This window comes from Ammospiza nelsoni, chromosome 9 (genome assembly GCF_027579445.1).
Source record: "Ammospiza nelsoni isolate bAmmNel1 chromosome 9, bAmmNel1.pri, whole genome shotgun sequence".
Lineage (NCBI taxonomy): Eukaryota > Metazoa > Chordata > Aves > Passeriformes > Passerellidae > Ammospiza > Ammospiza nelsoni.
In genome coordinates, this window is record NC_080641.1 from 24634782 (window position 1) to 24652335 (window position 17554).

The 17554-nt window shown below is 40.1% G+C and overlaps 2 protein-coding genes across 4 annotated transcripts in view; one reads left to right on the forward strand and one right to left on the reverse strand.

Annotated features, from left to right (window-relative positions):
• The window catches only part of MIGA1 (mitoguardin 1), a 35539-nt gene extending 23478 nt beyond the window's left edge, over positions 1-12061 (reverse strand). The window contains exons 1-7 of the mRNA XM_059478230.1: positions 11861-12061; positions 10901-11070; positions 9048-9225; positions 7923-8059; positions 7564-7690; positions 7007-7143; positions 6124-6247 (exon numbers count right to left, since the gene is read on the reverse strand). Of these exons, the coding sequence (XP_059334213.1) occupies positions 6124-6247; positions 7007-7143; positions 7564-7690; positions 7923-8059; positions 9048-9225; positions 10901-11023 (826 nt within the window). The 5' untranslated portion in view covers positions 11024-11070; positions 11861-12061. The remainder of the gene's footprint in view (positions 1-6123; positions 6248-7006; positions 7144-7563; positions 7691-7922; positions 8060-9047; positions 9226-10900; positions 11071-11860) is intronic.
• Positions 12062-12234: 173 nt separating this feature from the next.
• The window catches only part of USP33 (ubiquitin specific peptidase 33), a 35727-nt gene continuing 30407 nt past the window's right edge, over positions 12235-17554 (forward strand). For all 3 annotated transcript variants that reach the window (XM_059477908.1, XM_059477909.1, XM_059477907.1), the window contains exon 1: positions 12235-12422. The gene's annotated coding sequence lies outside the window, so the exon portion shown is untranslated. The remainder of the gene's footprint in view (positions 12423-17554) is intronic.

The following is a 17554-nucleotide window of genomic DNA, read 5'->3' on the forward strand; positions in this document are numbered from 1 at the left end:
TTTCTCATCTTATTGGAAGTGCTTTTGGAAAAATCTCCAAGCTAATTGACCATAGTAAGTGACCTTGACTTCTCCATTGCTGGGTCAGTGAAGAGTACAATAGAAATTCTTGAGCCACTGTTGAAAAGATTTCAGTTTCTAGGATTAACATAAAAATACACTCCATGTTAGCAAATAGCTATGATACATATTATGAATACCAATATTTTCCAGCAGCACTAACTTCTCTGCATGTCTATGCAAAGCCACTTTGCATTTTTAGTAGAGTACTGCCAAAACTAACAGTATCACTGAGAAAGCCAAGCATTATAGTATTTTTATAGACAAAACGTTTGCAAAAGTATTTTTGCTTCAGTATTAGACTGAACTTCTAATGACCAATCTTACTCTGTTCAAGCATTGTACCTCAGTGCTTTGTGATGAGGAATTTTATGGACAGCCATTTAGAAAGGAAGTGTTATTAATATTGGACAAAATGCCTTTAAAGGGAAGATTTAAATATTACTGATTAGGGAAGAAATGCAATCCAATTCAAATATTTGCACTTTGAGTGTCTCTTGGGTGTCAGAAATAAGGAGTTGCAGCAGTAAGTTGTAATATAAGAGACCTCATGTTTTAGCAGTTACTGAACTTCAACAAACTGCAATAGGTAAAAATTATGTTCAAAATATGCATTTTTTTAAAAAAATAGGAATGGAATAACTTCTCTGGGCTTTTCCTCAGACTTAGAAATATTGTTTTCTTTCCTTTTCCCTCATTTGTTGGGATGAATACATTTTCACACTTAGAGAAAAAGCTGTTTTCTTTTGTTTCAATTTCAATCCCGTTTGAGCCACTAGAAAAATGGTTAGGTCATCTCCAAGAAATTAAGAAATTATTTAATGGAAATTTATCTTGAAGGAACAAAGCAAGCAAAAGTTTCCAAGCTAACATAAAAAGTTACACAACTCTAAGTTATTTCATAGTATGTAATACTAGAGCTCACCTAAGTGAAGTATTAAACTGCTCCTGGAGATTAGGAATTATAACTAGAAACATTTATTGTATATAGGCAAATAAAATACACTCAAAATATTTTTTTTTCCAATAACATTGAGAGGAAGGAAGAAAATACAGGCTGTAGATATTAATCCATTGACAGGAAGACATTAGAGAAGTCTGTGTTAATAAATTATATAAAAATGAGTTTTCAACAGCTTCAGTGATTATGCAAAGATTTTTGTTGGTTTTAAGAGCTGCTGAAGAAAAGGTTCCTAATATGTAAATCAGTTCTCCAAACAGTTTTGAGACTAGGTTAAAGGCTGTGCTTATTCTCTCCAAAATGCCAGGCATATCTTTGAGTGTGAGAAGAAAATTAAAAAAAGAAACAGACAAACCTTTCAACAAAATCATCCAACAGCACAGACCTTCGTGACAGATTTTACTGTGGTAGCTCAAACACTTAATTTGTTTTAAGCTGTGTAACTGATACACAATAAAAAGTAAGTATTATAAAAATTAAAATGTATTAACACTAAAACATTTTAATATTGGCAAAAAGTTTAAGGGCCAGTGTACACAAGTCCCCATCAGTTTGAATGCCTGCATTCCTTTCTACAGTAGAAATTAAAATAATAATATGAAGTATTAGGAATTTAGCACTGACAAGGAACAATTTGAGAATTTTCCTCTCTGACCTGAAATTCTGCTTGTAAGTAAAACTTTTGTTTCTCTCCCAACTCTTTGCATTCCTCCCAAGTTAACTCGACTAACATTTCAGTCTGCTAGAAAAGTTCTATATAGGAAAAAAAACTGGAGAGAGCTTTCTTCAAGGGCAGAGTACTGAAAGTCCTGGAAGCTTTTAACCCTCTACACACCTTTACATTCATCACTCAGAAATAACAGGATGAATATTTTGTTTCACGGTTTTGTGCCAACTGCCTCCTTTCTGGGAGTGCAGCCTCATGCCTGCCTCAGGACAGCCTGTCTTTGACTTTCCATGCTGGTTCACAGTACTAAAAGAGGCACAGCATAGAAACAACCACAGTTCAGCCCTACATATTTATTTATTTTCATGTCCAGAAGTACTTTTTCCACAGAAATCCTATTATAGCTCACTGATTTATAGGATAACACTAAAAGTCCAGTGGAGAATGCAACAGTGAACACAATGGCATTCCATTATTTCATCTATTTAAAATGCAAGTCTTTTCCAGAGTGGTTTTAATAATTTACAACTCAACAACAGCTTACCAAGTTGAAAATTATTATTTGTAATTATTTTTATTATTATTACTCTTAATAGTATTCTACTCACAGGGAGAAAACTTATTTATTTATACCTCTGTCTTCTGCACTGCCGAAAGCTGAATATTTAGAAATATCAGAAGTAGCTGTCCTAGCAGGCAGAAGAGAGGCACTTCAGGCACAGACAGACAGTGGCTGCAGTGATGAGCTCCTGTATCCCAACAGGCCCCCAGGTAACTCATTCCTGACTCTCCCTTGTGACATGTTACCACAGCCTCCTCTAGAAGGCTCCTGCTTGGCAAATTGTTTATCATGCACAACCATCTTAAAATAGTAAGTGGGATCACAAAGTGAAAAGCAAGTCCGTGGTATGATTTATCAATGGCAGCACTAAGATCCAAATTTGATTTGGTAGAGGGAAATGTTGGGAAGAGTAACATTTAAAGGTTTTGGGAAGGAGCAGCATCTCTGAACCATATATAAATAGCAGGAGAGAGGTTTCAGGAGCTCCAGAAGTTTGATAGAAGAGTTTACAGAGAAAGCCAAAATTTAGAAATTGCTAAAAATTTTCCCCTCTAAAAATTTTCACCTCTCTAAGTTTCCTTCTGAACAAATTTGGAGTTCCTTATAAATCAAATTATAAACATCTTCCATTCTTATAAGGAAGAACAAGAAGTGCCTGTCAGGCATTTATGTAGCACCTGATAACATCTGTCCAACTGTCAGAGCCTCAACTCCAGCTGTGGCTGATCACAAGCACTTCAGGTAGAGGAAACAGAAGAAAAATCCACAAACCATATCTATCCTTCCTATGTATAAGAGAAAAAAAACAGAGCTAAACATTCTCTGATTATTGGAGCTGGTGAACAGTTGAAACCCTGAAGCACATGAGCTGGTTATAAATGTTTTTAATGAGCTGTGTCATCACAGAATGGTTTGGGTTGGAAGGGACATTAAAAACCATCCAGTTCCAACCCTGCCAACACTAGATCAAGTGGCTCAAAGCCCTGTCCAGCCTGACCTTGAGCACTTCCATGTATGGGGCAATGAATTAATATATTAAGGACAAAGGTTTTATCTTATTCACTCCAAGGCTCGCAGAAGAAGGAAAAACAGTAGCAAAGGGAAATGCTGAAATGCCAGAAAGACCACACTGACCATTTAACCCCAGGTTTCTATCTTCCCCAAAGAATGAAACATCCCTCAAAACAGCACTAAAAACAAATCTTGCCTCTGAAGTGTGTTGAGGGTAGCTTGCTTCAGAACTTCACTTGTTTCACTTGAACAACAAGAAATTTGATCTAGTTATGACTCTGACAACAAGGTCTGCAAGTCCCCCAGCACCACATACCTTTTCCATGTGTAAGCAGCTATTGAGAACAAGTCAGTCACCTCTCAGTGTTTTCTTCAATAAGGAGCTGACATGCTCAACATGAACCACAGATTACCTTGTTTTTCCAAAACATGGGAAATTTTTATGGCTTGTTTTGAGCTGTCTACAATCTCCAATCTTCTGAAATATGACCAAGAGACTGGACACAGTATTCTAAAACCACACCAACCAAGACTGCATCTCTGCCTCTATGCTGCTGCTGTCCTTTGCACACAGCCAAAGGTTAGAAAAGTTTTTTTCTGCAGCCATGTGCCAAGAGCTTACACTGATTATGATGTGTAACTTTCCTTAAGTGTTTCTTCATGATTTTTCTTTTAAAATCTCTCACTTATATGTACAGTTCATATCTGAAGGATTGGTAGTACAAATGTAGTTAGTTACTATTTAAAGAGACTATTCAGATCCTTATTAGTAATCTTTGCTTTTTGTCCATTCAATATTTTAAATGCCCTAAATTATAAATTTTATCAACTTCCAGCTCTACAATGATTTCATAATCAATAATATAGTTGATAAAATTACAGCATTTAACTAAGTATCTTCCCTAAAAGGTAAATCTTTCTCTTAAGAGTAGGCAGAAATATAAATAAATGTTCACATCAGTGAGCTAAATATTATCACCTAATTTATGCTATACCAATACATCAAACTGCAGATCTCCAAAACCTACAGTCCAAGAAAACTTACCTGCTTTGAAATTGTATCAACTGGCACTAATTAAATACTGGATTATTTTGGCTGTGGTAGCAGAACTGCAAATTAGCAACTCTTGTTTCACAGGCATGACATGCTGGAGATTGTTCCAAATTACTGGGAAATGCCCATTTATCTCAAAATCTTAACAAACAAACAACCAACTCCCATTCTCTTTTTCCAAGATAATGAATAGTAAATGGTAGATAAGGATGCTTTCTTTATCTAATTTCTTTAAGAAGTTTTAGATATAAATCTACCAAGAAAATTTTAGGTATAAATCATCCTTTTGCCACATTATAGTCATAATTATAGTCATTCCTACATAGCATAGGACCTCCATTTCTGTTTCTGTTCAGAACCATAGTTTGTATTTTGCAGTAGAGTATTATTCTTATTCTTAGTAGCGCAAAGAAAGCTGTACTATCTTTATTTCTTTTGACCACTCTGATTTCATCATTTTCTTGGACTTGCTTATTCTTGTGACTCTTGAACCCTTCAAGGCATCACAAGAGCTTCACAGGAGATGGTCCTTCTGATTTTTTATTAAAACATTCTGAAAAAGTGAAGCATCCTTTAATATACTTGCTGTTCAAGTCAAAAACTAAAGAAAGATAATGATGAAAAGCTCCAAATCCTAAACAAAGGTAACAGTATTCATTAAACCAGTTTATTACTTTTTTCCTCTCTCATCTGGGCCAGCACAAATAAAATTTAAATAATAAAGTAACTCAAGAGATCACAAATTACTTATATAAAGAACGTTTGAAAGGAATCAGATTCTCAGAACATTCTTGGTAAACAAGAATTTAGTTATCACATCTGAAAAATGAAATATTAATTGTAAATACTCCCAGGGTAAACAACAAAACACATTGGTAATAACTAAACACATTGAGCAATCACATAAAGTCCTTTGAGTACCATTTTATTAATTTGGCCTGAAGACAGAAATCACAAATGAAATTCTAATTATAATGGATATACAATGCAACTTGACTGATGGCTTCAGATGAAACCAAACTGAAATGTTCAAATGCTTGTTTGCTTTAAGGGTTACATTTCCAGGTGTGTGCAGATGTAACTCCCCCCTTGTCAAGGCTGTGTTTGGTCGGTGCAGGAGAGGAGGCCAAGCGAGGGCAGCACAGCACAGCACTGCACTGCCACCTCGTGCCGGGCACCACGGCTCCTGCCAGACTGAGCCACAACGTGCTCTGCCTTCAAACTCTACACTCACTCCAGAACAGATGCTTCATCTTGAATTATGAAAGGGTACAACAGCATCCATCTTTAATATCCAATTCTTTCAATAAAAATAATCAAACTATCTGTAGTTAATCAGCATGTCAGGCAGCAACTACTGATTATATTCACTGTTGTAACAGCTTAGGCACTCAGAACTGATACACTTCACCACCGGAGATAAGACCTTTGCTAATGGACATCTGCTTCAGATTAAGTCTTTCTAGTTTAATTTTCCATTTTGATAAAAAAATTATGATAAAAGCATATCAAATTTCATAGTTCAGAGGATGCATAAGACCTCTGAACACCCATGCTATAAAAAGGGCCATATATTCTTGCTGTATAAATGTTTAAATACTGATAAGTTACAAAGAAAACAATTTCCTTTCAATCCATTGTTATCTAAAATAGAACCACTTCATCAAACACAACATAATAACATAAAGAATGTGATTTTTTGTTGTTGTTGATTTACTGATAAATATAATTTTGCTCAGTGGATTTCTCACTCCTCCCCTCAAGAGCCATAATTACAAGCAAAAGGGATGTAAAGTAGCAGTACTCACCAATATCATTAGCTAGAGCAGCAGGATCAGAGACCCCAAGGGTGGCTTCAAACTCCTCCTGAAGACGATAAGCTCTTTGAAGAAGGGATTCAAGCTTATGAATGAATTCAGCACTAATGATATCCTGCAAGAAGACAGACATTAGCAGCTTTTCTATTTGCTTTCAGCCTGTAAGATTCCTTTGTAAAGTCCAAGGATATTAAGCCTTCACAGAACAAACCGTGACACATTAATTTCCTACAAACCACAAAGGGACACTGTCAGATGAAAACTTCAACATCCACAATAGATACACTTTTCAGAACACACACATATTTTATTTAGAGTAATAAAAAATAAAATCTAAATTTAAAAATAATTTAAAATTATCTGTGATGTTTGCTGCACTAGGAATAATGAAAGTAGCACATACCTGTTTATTTCAAAATATTTTTTAGCATTTCGTTTATAAGAAAGGAGGAAAACAATGAAAGTTTAAGCACATTGTTTGTGAATATGCACAAATTGATTATTTTCCCTGAGACATTTATCTTTGGCAAGCAGATACCCTCTCACATAATCATAAAAGAAAGAGAGGACCCAAGGGATTACGGGCAGGGAAGTTGTCTGCTTGATAGCTCGATAATACTGTCCAGAAACAAACACTGATGCATCAGCAATTGCCAAAAGATAAATAATGTTGGCTCCCTTCCCATACCCTCCTCCACATAACCAACCAAAAAAGTCAGAAGAAATGAACTCAGATCTCCTTTAAATACAATACCATTAAACTGGAAATTGAATCAATTGTCTAGTTTGGTAACTGAATTTGCAAAGATTCAGGCAATAACACAGAACAAATTGTCAGGGCAGCACCAGTAGATTACAGATGGGATGTACTCACTTCTACACTTTCTTCTGCAATTGCATCTCCTGCTCCCAGCTTAATGGAACCACAGATTGCTTCATCCTCAACTTGCCTGTTACGGAAAGTCAGGGCCTGCTCCCAGCGCCTCAGGGCCTCCTCAAACAGCTCCATACCTAGGGCAGAGCAGCAACAGCTCCAGCTGCACCCACGTGTTACAGACACAGGAAAATATGTAGCTAAAACAAGCATCATTATCACAGAGATGTAAGCTGAAACAACATCACTTCCCAGTCTGTATCAGTATATAGCCAGTACATATTTACCTTCTTTTTGTGTAAAGAAACGTGGCCATTTTCCCCATGTGTCATGGCTTGATTTTAAGGATTACTACTGCAAATAGTGGAGGAAAAAGTGTTCTAGAAAACTAACTTTAGATCAAGTATGATTTCATTATTTTATGGAAATGTTCTCAGACACTTGCCAACAGGACACTGAGAAAGAACACAGTAATATTTTGTGTCACTTTACCATAAAGCCAAGAAATAATTTACATTCATTGTAAGCAGATGCTGGATGTTCTTATTACAACTTACCCATCAAATACAAATTTTCAGGTGTAGTCACTGGAATATTGACAAGCTTAAGGTCATCTTCATCTGCTTTATCCCAGGAATTAGAATTGGCACAAGCACAACTGTGACAAGAGGTGGCACTCTGAACCTTGAAAAATAAAAGAGAGTATCCTTAAAATCACGTTCCTGCCTGAGTACACCACATCCAAGCCATGTGCCTAGAAACTGCTTTCACTCTGTGGGAAGGACAGTGGTTTCTCAGCATCTCTGGCTGCCTGTGCAGTTCATTCAGGAAGCTTCCTTCAGCTCAGTGAAGCCTTTAGATGCATATCCAATACAAGTTAACAGACATTCAAGAGCCTTAAAACACTTTTACTTACCGAGGCCAGGCTCTGAACTGAACCAGAGTATTTACTGAAAAGTCCTCCATTTGCATAGATACAGGACTGAGATCCTTTTTCCTTGGCAGAGCTCAGAGAAAGAGTCAAGTTTTGTCGACTACTGGAACAACTAGAACCTAAGAGACAAATTTGTTTTAAAGTTCTTGCAAACTCAATACTGCTTCTTGTGCAAATCTATCAAGAATTGCATTTACTCTTTTCAATAAAATCCAGTTTAGAAGCAAACAACAATTAGTCTTTTATTTACAGTTCTACTTGAGAAACTACACATTAGAATTCATTGTCTGTAACAATAACTATGCATTTTACCTTAATAATTTGCCTATTCTATAAAAAATCAGATGTGAATTTCTCCATATTGAGATACGCATGTAAGAATGGCAAAACCCATTGTTAACATACTATTGATAAAAATAGTTTTAATCCTGGTTCATGATTAAAACTTCACCTTTGACAAGAAGCCCAGCTTCTTTAAAAGAAAGATACTGTAATTTAGTTTCTAATTTGACATATTCAAAATTCAAAGTCTAAAAATTTGAACCAACTCAGATGTTCCATCCTATGGAGATGATTAGAGGGATGGAGCACCTCCCCTCTGAGCAAATGCTAGAAGTTGGGGTTATTCAGCCTGGAGAAAGCTCCAGGGAGACCTTACTGCAGCCTCTCAGTACTTGAAGGGGCCTATAAGAAAGATGGAAACAGACTTTTCAGCAGGGTCTGCTGCAATAGGATCAGGGGTTATGGTTTTAAAACTAAAAGAGGGCTGATTTACATTGGATAACAAGGAAGAAAGGTTTTACAATGAGAGTGCTAAAACACTGGAATGGATCGCCCAGAGAAGTCATGGATGCTCCATCCCTGGAAACACTCAATGCCAGGTTGGATGGATCTATGATCAACCTGGTCTAACTGAAGACATCCCTGCTCAATGCAGGGGTTGGACTGGATGAACTTTAAAGGTCCTTTCCAACCCAAACTATCCCATGGTCAAAGGAAACTAGTTTGGTTTACTACTACAGTTATGCATACCCATCCCCTCACACAACTTTCTTCCCTCTCCAAGAAAACAACAAAAAACCCCAACTTGGGGGTTCCATGCCTTACCTTTTTCTGAAGCAGCTGCTTTGGTACACTCTAATACGAGATGAGCTGGCTCCCATGGTGGCACTTTCTTGTTTTTCTTTCCACGTCTTCTTTTAAAGTGATGGGCCAGAAAAATCACAGATATTGCACTCACTGCTGTTACTGTGAAAAGTTTCTTTAACCCTGGGGAAAGCTTTATCTGAAAAGAAAAATGTGATTTAATTGCAAATATACATACTGAGAGACAGACTGCAGCACAAAGAACTATAAGGTATATTGCAAACCCACAGACTATGGGGATCTAAGCAAATGACTTTCAAATAAAGATTTGGGTTTTTAAATTTCTTCTTAATGCCAGGACAACGCAGGACTTCAATTAAATCTCTAACAGCAAAAAAATACTGAGAAGGAACCTGCCTTTCCCAACTACAGTACTTCTTGCACTGTGAAAGAGTGGAAGATTCTAATGCCAACATTCCTCTGGTGTTTCAATTTGAATAGAACATGTATTTAAACACATTTCTCTAAATTAGGTTTTGAAAAAAAAAATTGCATTTTATTTTGGATCTCTTTCAGTCATAGGTGTATAGGTGTTTTAAATTAGTAAATAAGAGCCACAAACACAAACAACTTGTATCAAAAGCTATTAACAAAATTTGTAACATGCAAAATAAGAAGGAAAGCGCCATTTAACTGGAAACCACAGTTCACATTCATAAAATCTTCTGGAAACTTATGCTGCTTGAGGAACAGAATGCTGAGAGAAAAACAGATCCACAGTCCTCCGGCCTCATATGGTGTTTGTGTAACATGATTCCTCATACCAGAGAGAGCACACAGAGCACTCTGGCACTCCTGCCTGCTGTGCAGTTGCTAAAGACTATCACCACTGTGCAATGTGAAGAAACACTGAAAGCTTCTCTCTGCACTGAGTTTACAGTCAACAAGTCAAGCACCTTTGGTTTGTGGAGAACCCTGCCCTTCCTGGTACCATGCCTTGACTGAGGTCTACAACTACCACTGTGCTCCATGGGGAAAAGAAAATGCCTGGAACACAGCACCAACACAGAGCTTACAAAATTTACAAAAGACTACTGCATTTCACAGAAGAGAGTCAACAACCAAATAACTGAGATTAAAATCTCCAAGATCACAAAATTAAATGTTAGCACACTGCAGTTTCAAAGAACTGCAAAATAATTCTTCTACATTTGTGTGTGCCTACAAACATGATCATAAATTGATTAACAGTGAAATGAAAACCTCTAAAAAGAGGAATGTTAATAGTTGCACATAAGGGTATTTAAAAAGGACATGAAAAGAGTGATCTTGCAGTGAGAGTTTTGAAGTATTTAATATATAGAAAAAAAGTGGAAATGAGCATATGCAGCTAAGACTGAGAATATCTTACCCTGGTTTTATATGCAGTAAAGTACTTACAGGGAACTGTGAAATATGACATAGCTTTTGATTATAAGTGTGTGATTCAATACAATCATATTAAAGACCTGATTTGAAAAGCAGAACTCAATACTATTATTCAAAGTTTAATGACAGTTGTGTTTAGCTTGTAAATACAAAAAAATCTACAAGGAAAAAAAGACAATTTGAGAATTTTGATATCTTGAGAATCACTGCACTGTTACAAAATGGAGATACACAGACACTTCAGGTACAGCAGATGTATGATGATGTGCTAAGCATTTATTAGCAGAAAAAGACAAAAAGTCACACTTAATTTAGTGCAGTGTTATAAACCAACTAAACCCCAATGTATTCTGTACAAATTTAATTCAGTCACAAGAGCACATACAACACTGCAATAAACTTTTAAACGTATAACAAAAGCAACAAAATTTAGATGCATTTATTACCTGGTTAAGAGAATAATACCAGGAAAGGGGAAGATGAAACACCCGTAGAGCTACTGTCTTCAGAGAAAATCGTGTCTCAGTAACAGCCTCTTCTGACATGGCTCCTTCTCTCCCATACCTCATTAAGCGAAACTATCTTGAAAACAATCACAGATGGTCTCTGGAATATTCTGGCAAAAGAAGGATACATACTATGAAGATGTAAAGGATGCATAACCATGGAAGGATGCATCCTTCCTAAAAGAAGGACGCATAACTATAGCAGCCCAGGACATTTTTCTTCTACAAGCTTTAATCTCTTCAATCACAGTACATGACTTGTTTGATTGATGTTTTTGACTAGAGGCAAGACTTGATGTGGTGACAGCAGATTTGCTGGTTCAGCTCAGGCCCCGTGTGTCCAGCTGCTGTGTGCAGATGTGCAGCTGCCCAACGCCCAGCACTAAGGAGGGCTCGCTCTGCTTTCATTAGCGGCCGCTCCCGTACTACAGCCTCTAAACCACGCACGGCAACAACCCTGCCTCTGAAACCGCGACTGCTGGAAGAACAAATCTGTCGCCTGAAAGAATTAAAAGATTTGTGAGCAGCTAGAAAAAGTTTATCTCATTCAGCGCCTCGTTTATTTGCAGACACACCACGAGACACAACCACTACAGCCTGACGTAATCTCCCCGCCGCAGGCACACCTCTCTCGCTCCCTGATGCTCAACACAAGGCGAAGCCTCCGAACCGCGACCCCGGCACCGCAACCGCGGCACGGCGGGAGGCCGCGGAGCAGAAGCCACCTCCGCCCAGCCCGCCCGAGCCCTCTCCAGCCTGGGCAGCCCCGGCATCACGGGCGGGCAGAACCGGGTGCCCTGCGCGCTCCTCAGCCCCCTCCCCGCACCCGCCCGGGTCACAGCGGGCGCGCCTCTCCCCGTGCCCGGGCCGCTGCAGCTGCCGCACGCAGTTGTCACCTACCTGCCCGCCGAGCACCGGGGCACGGGCAGCTCCCTCGGCTCCAGTCCCGGCGCTGCCCGGAGACCGGCGGGATCCGCTTCCGGCAGAGGGAGACGCGGCCGCTGTCGGCCGGGAGGAGCGGCTACCACGTGAGGGAAACCTGCGGCGTCAGAACCCCGCGCCCGCCATCTTTGCTGCGGGCAGCTCCCGCTGAGGGCAGCCGGGCGGGGGCGGGGTGCGCGCCTGGCGCCGCCATCTTTGTGCGGGGCAGCGCTCACATGAGCGGCTGAGGCTCTCGGCGCCGCCATCTTTGTGCGGGGCAGCGCTCACATGAGCGGCTGAGGCTCTCGGCGCCGCCATCTTTGTGCGGGGCGCGTCCGCGGCGGCGTCGCGGCAGCCGCGCCCGCCCGGCCGCGCGTGTGCGGGGCGGCACCGGCGGAGCCGCGGCCCGGGCGCGCCCAGCTCCGCCACGGCAGCCCCGCTGCAGCGCCGCTGTCCCCGCAGGCAAGGGCGAGACGCGGTGCTGGTCACGGCCCGGCTGAGCTCTGGGATCCGTGCGCGGCGCATCCTCCCGGCTGCTCCGGTAAGAGAGGAAGGGCCCGCTGGGCAGCGGCGGAGGGTTCGGTCTGGCGGGGGCTGTCAGCGCGGCGGGCCGTGTGCCTGGCCGGTCGCACAGCCCGAGGCGCGTTGGTGCGGCGATGGCGGCCGCCCGGGAGCCGTCCCGGCGGTCCCGCAGGGCTGGGCGGGGGCCCGAGGTCGGCGGTGCCCGGCCCGGGGCAGCGGGGCCGTGTGGGGCGGGACCGGCCTGCCCCCGGCTGGAAGCGGCCACAGAGCTCCGCAGGTCCCTGCTGAAGGTGCGGCTGTGCGGCAGCGGTACCGGGGGCACCGCGCAGTCCCTAAAGCCGGGAATTGACCGAGAAATGGCCCCGTTCGCTCCCCGAGTCACCCGTGCGGATGGATCGTCGGTATGAGGGCTGGAACAGCCTGCGGGAAGAGTCCGGGGATCACCTAGTGGAAAATCACTGTAGGCTTCTGCGCTTAGGCAAAGCCCGAGTAGGAAAATCCTCTTAGAAATATAGAGGTTAGCTAATGGGTTTCGTGGTTAGGATTTAGCGTGGTGGAAGGAAGAAAGGAAAGAGTGGCCCGTATGCCCTGAAAGCCAATATAAAATAAAAACTATCTAACCTTGTAAGAGGATATACCCTCAACTCCAGAATATTTTCAAATGTCTTTTCTCTGTGGGAACAGTACATAAGTGCAGAAAAGAAATGTAATGCAAGTGACTTATCAATTTGTGTCTTGCTTGAGTGGGTAGCTCTTGGTGCCTGAGGAGAAAGAGCAGGTACCTTTGACCAGGTTATTGAGTACGCTTTTGTCATCCAGTGGGAAAATACCAGGTTTTATGCTAAATATATATAAAGTAAGTTCTCTACCAGAGCTGGAATTGGTGGTGTCATTTTTTCAAGAAATGGGCTGCACTTGTTTATTGTTGATAGGTTAAAAAAAAGATAAAAATACGGAGGGATGGGAGATAAAATTCAAAACTGCCTATTGATTGATGGAATATAAAGGAACTTAGGTCAAGAAATAGGAAAGATGAACCTTAATTTGACACAGTAAAAAGACTCATTTAAGTTTGGTAAAAATGTCATTCATGTACAAAAGCAATTGAAGGAATTTCCGTAAAGTTTAATTAAAACAATGCAGATTTTTAGAAAAGTGATAAAAATTATGTATCTTAACCATTGGTATATGCCTAAGGCTATCACTTCAGTGGGCTTTTATAGCTCTGAGTGAATGCTGGTGGGTTTTTTGTGAATGTGAAGAATATTAATAGGATAAGTAATTACTGAACTTCCAGACCTCCTTAGTATTCTAAGTAATTAAGTGTTCAGGTACAAAGTTGCACTCTGTGTCACTCTTGCTTTGTTGCTATAAAATATAAATAAATGTGAAATGAAATTGTTCCAGTGCATCACTGGTAAAATAACCATGAGTGCAATGAAGGAGCCTGAGCTTACAGATTACTGGTTTGAGATGCTGTTATTCAGAGCTGTACTGACACAATAATAAAAGCCTGTAATGAAGACACAATTGCTGCTTCATATAATTGATGTCTTCAGAATAATCCTTTTATTCTTAAAATCTTCCATCAACATTCCCTTACTGAACTCTGTAAAATGATCTCTTAAAACAGCTCCATATTTAGAATATCAGTGGAATACATAAAACATACAATTGTTTTTTTCAGTATCTGTTGAGGTGTTAACTACTGTAACTAGGGCAGATGAAATCATTAATCCAAAACTTTTTGAAATAATTTAAATTTTGTTTTGTTTCTTTAGGAGATATAGGGTTCCTTACATGACCCAAAGATAATTTTGGAGATCAGGTGAATTCCATAGTGTTTGATGGGAGTTTTCTGTGGGTGTGATAGGCTTTCCATGGTAGGCACCACACAAGTCTGATGCTGTGGAATTCTACTGAATAATAAGCAGGTTGCTGGTCATGATGCTTTGAATTGTAGTCCACATTTCTCTGATGGCTCAATTTTGTTTTACTTGGGGAATGAAAAGACTTGTCAAGAACACAAAAAACCCTCCAAGACTGGACTTGAAGAGCATTTTTTCTTTGAAGTGTGAGTCTGTGCGTGCTCAAAGCAAAATTCTGTTGATGAGTCCTTCTTTGGAGCATGAATTGGTTCACTTCATGGGATGGGGTAGTGTGAAGCATTGAGATAGGTGAGCTGCAACCTCTGAGGGGAAGCAATGGGGAGAGCTGGCAATAGACTGGGAGAGAAATCCTCTCCCAGACCTGTGGGAAGCATTTGTTGAAAACCTTATTGCATGAGTGTGATCATGAGCAGTTGGTGTGGAAACAGGCTGAGAGAGCTGGGGCTGATCAGCCAGGGGGGAGAGGGAGACCTTACACAAAGACTTGGAGCAGGACTTGAACAAGGGCAGGGATAGGACAGGGGGAATGCCTTTGAACTCAGAGGGCAGGTTTAGTTAGATAGTAGGAAGAAATTCTCTATTGTGAGGGTGGTGAGACACTGGAACAGGCTGTTCAGAGGAGCTGTGGATGCTCCATCCCTGGAAGTGTCTGAGGCCAGCCTGGATGGGGCCCTGGGCACCCTGATCTGATGAGTGGCACCCCTGCCCATGGTGGGGCTTTGGAACCAGATGATCTCCAAGGTTCCTTCCACCCAAACCGTGCTATGATTGTGTGATCTCATGGGATCATGAAATGGAGATATGCTCCAGCCTCAGGAGTACAACGTGGAATGCAAAGGAAACTACAAATCCTATTGGATTATTTTGGGTTTTTTTTCAAGTACTGAAAATGCAGAAAAACAGTTTTTGGATGATGCCAATGCAATGCAGAAGCTGGTGTAAAAACAGATGTGCTAATGAGCTGCAGGGGAAGAAAAGCAATCTCTTCACATAGAGTAGGAAGTGGTGAAATGGAGGAAGGTCACTGAGCAAGGGAGGGGCTACCCTGGGCTGGCTAGGACTTAGGTGAAGGATGAGTCATGGCTTTTGAATTAATTTGACAGTTTTAGACTTTAATATAAAATTCTACAAAATGTGTTTCTGCAGCTATGTGTATTAAGCTACCAAGGTTATGGCAGAGTTATCACAGTGCAGCAAGATGGAAGGAGGTGTGTAAAGAAATTGTTAACAAAAGGTGAAAGAATGGTCACTCAGCTTTGTTCATATAATGACAAGTGAAGAATTTGTAACATGAACTACACTTCCACAAGGGATGCTCTCCATAAGACAGGAATAGGGACCACATCCACAGGGACATGAGTTTGAACAGCTTTGGCCTTTCTGATCATTGTTAGATGCAGATTGCACCAAGAAGCAGAAACTGGCATGAGCAGAGCTCCTGGGTCTGGGTTTGTTCAGGACTGCAGGTTTGGATTTGTGGAGTTTTGTGTATGAAAAGTTAAATACAAATTAAATACAAATCTGGCAGCATGAGGTGAAGTCTCCATTCATTGCTTGTATTACTTGTAATAGTGCATTCAGAAAGCTTCTGCCATAAAAAAAAGCCTAAAGCTTTACTAATCCATTATATCAGTCTTTTTAAAGCATTTGTATTAAGTCATCTCACTGCATTTAACGTGCTCAGGGCTTTATTTGAAACTCACTTGTCCTTTTTAAACATTTTAACAGACCTTGCAAACTGTGGGAGATGTAACATGCATTCATGTTGCCATTTCTGTTCTGGAAGGGAACCTTACAGTTCAAAGAGGAATTGCTAATATGATGGAAGTTGAGGAGGTTTGGCTTGAAAAACTGTTGCCTGATTTGAAGTGTCTTTCAGTAACAGTGCATATAGATTATAGTCAGTCACTGAACTGGGGAAGTGCTTCTCCAGCTGGAGCTTATGTTTTAGAATAATGCATTTTAAATGTCATGCCACTGGTCCTGGGAGAGAATTCAGATCTCATTTAGAAAAAAAATCGTAAATGTAGTATTTTCAGTCTTGTGAGATAATTTCTGAAATACCTTATTGAACAACTGTTAACATGATATTAAAAAGACTGAAGCATATATACTCATACTTATGAGTCCATATATACAATTAGGTATCTAATAATTATATTATTATATAGGTGATTATTTTTATATAAAATGTATTTGTATATATATATGTGTGTGTGTACATACATGCATGTAATAGGACATGAAGAAATTTTCCATAACAAATAAGATGTAATACTTCAATAATATTACCTGTGTAATAATGTTTATAGCAATAAAACAGACTATTTACACACATACACACACTTATATAGAAAAATGACCAAAGGGAGCTGAAATGGCTCTTGATTCAAAGGGATTTACTGCAAGGCAACAGAAGGAAAAAGTCAGACATGATAAGGTGAGAGTTTACCTGGGAGTGTGTCTGAGATGTCCATTAGGCAAGGTTTGATTTCCCCACTCTGTCAGAGCTGTAGGGTGCTTGATACTGAAATGAGTGCTTGGTCCTGTAAGTGGAAGGAGCAAACCTAAAGCTGCCAAAGCACACAGGCAAAGTGGAAAGAGGTGTTGATAGCAGTGCCAAAGGCTGCAGACAGAACAAGGAGAGTACATCACTGAGTTGAAGTTTAGTTGTAAGTCTTGATAAAGGAGTGCTACATTGGACAGATATTGGGCAGAATAATTGAGCAGAACAAGTTAAATTTTTTTGGCCTTTAGAGAGATTGAGTCATCAATAGTAATTGCTTAAGTGACAAAACTGAAACAAAGTTATTGGATAGTCCCTGTCTGAATGAGTCAGTTGGAGTATTTATATAAAAAGAACGTTACAGAGTTAGTATTTTGATTTTCCTTCTGTTGTTTTCTGTGCAACTATTGAAATAATAGTAACAAAGTGATTGTATGTAGCATTCTTTATTTCTGGTAAGTTTCTATGTCTACACCAGAGACCTTGGATGGGCAAAGAGAACAAGATAAAAGTGTTGCTGAGTGTTTAGTGCTACATGTGAGTCACAAGTTTGTCTCCTTTTGATATATAATATGTCTGAATCTAGAATGTGTCTTTGTAAATAAATAAAACCAAGATAAAGTTTCTGTATCCTGTGATAAACGAGTCTTGTGTTTCTGCAGTTCAGCTTTCACAGCTTCAGCAGTGTTGCAAAGATCCTTTTCCAGAACGTACAGGCAAAGCCACTGTCAGTTCTAGGTTGGCTTGAAAACCAAT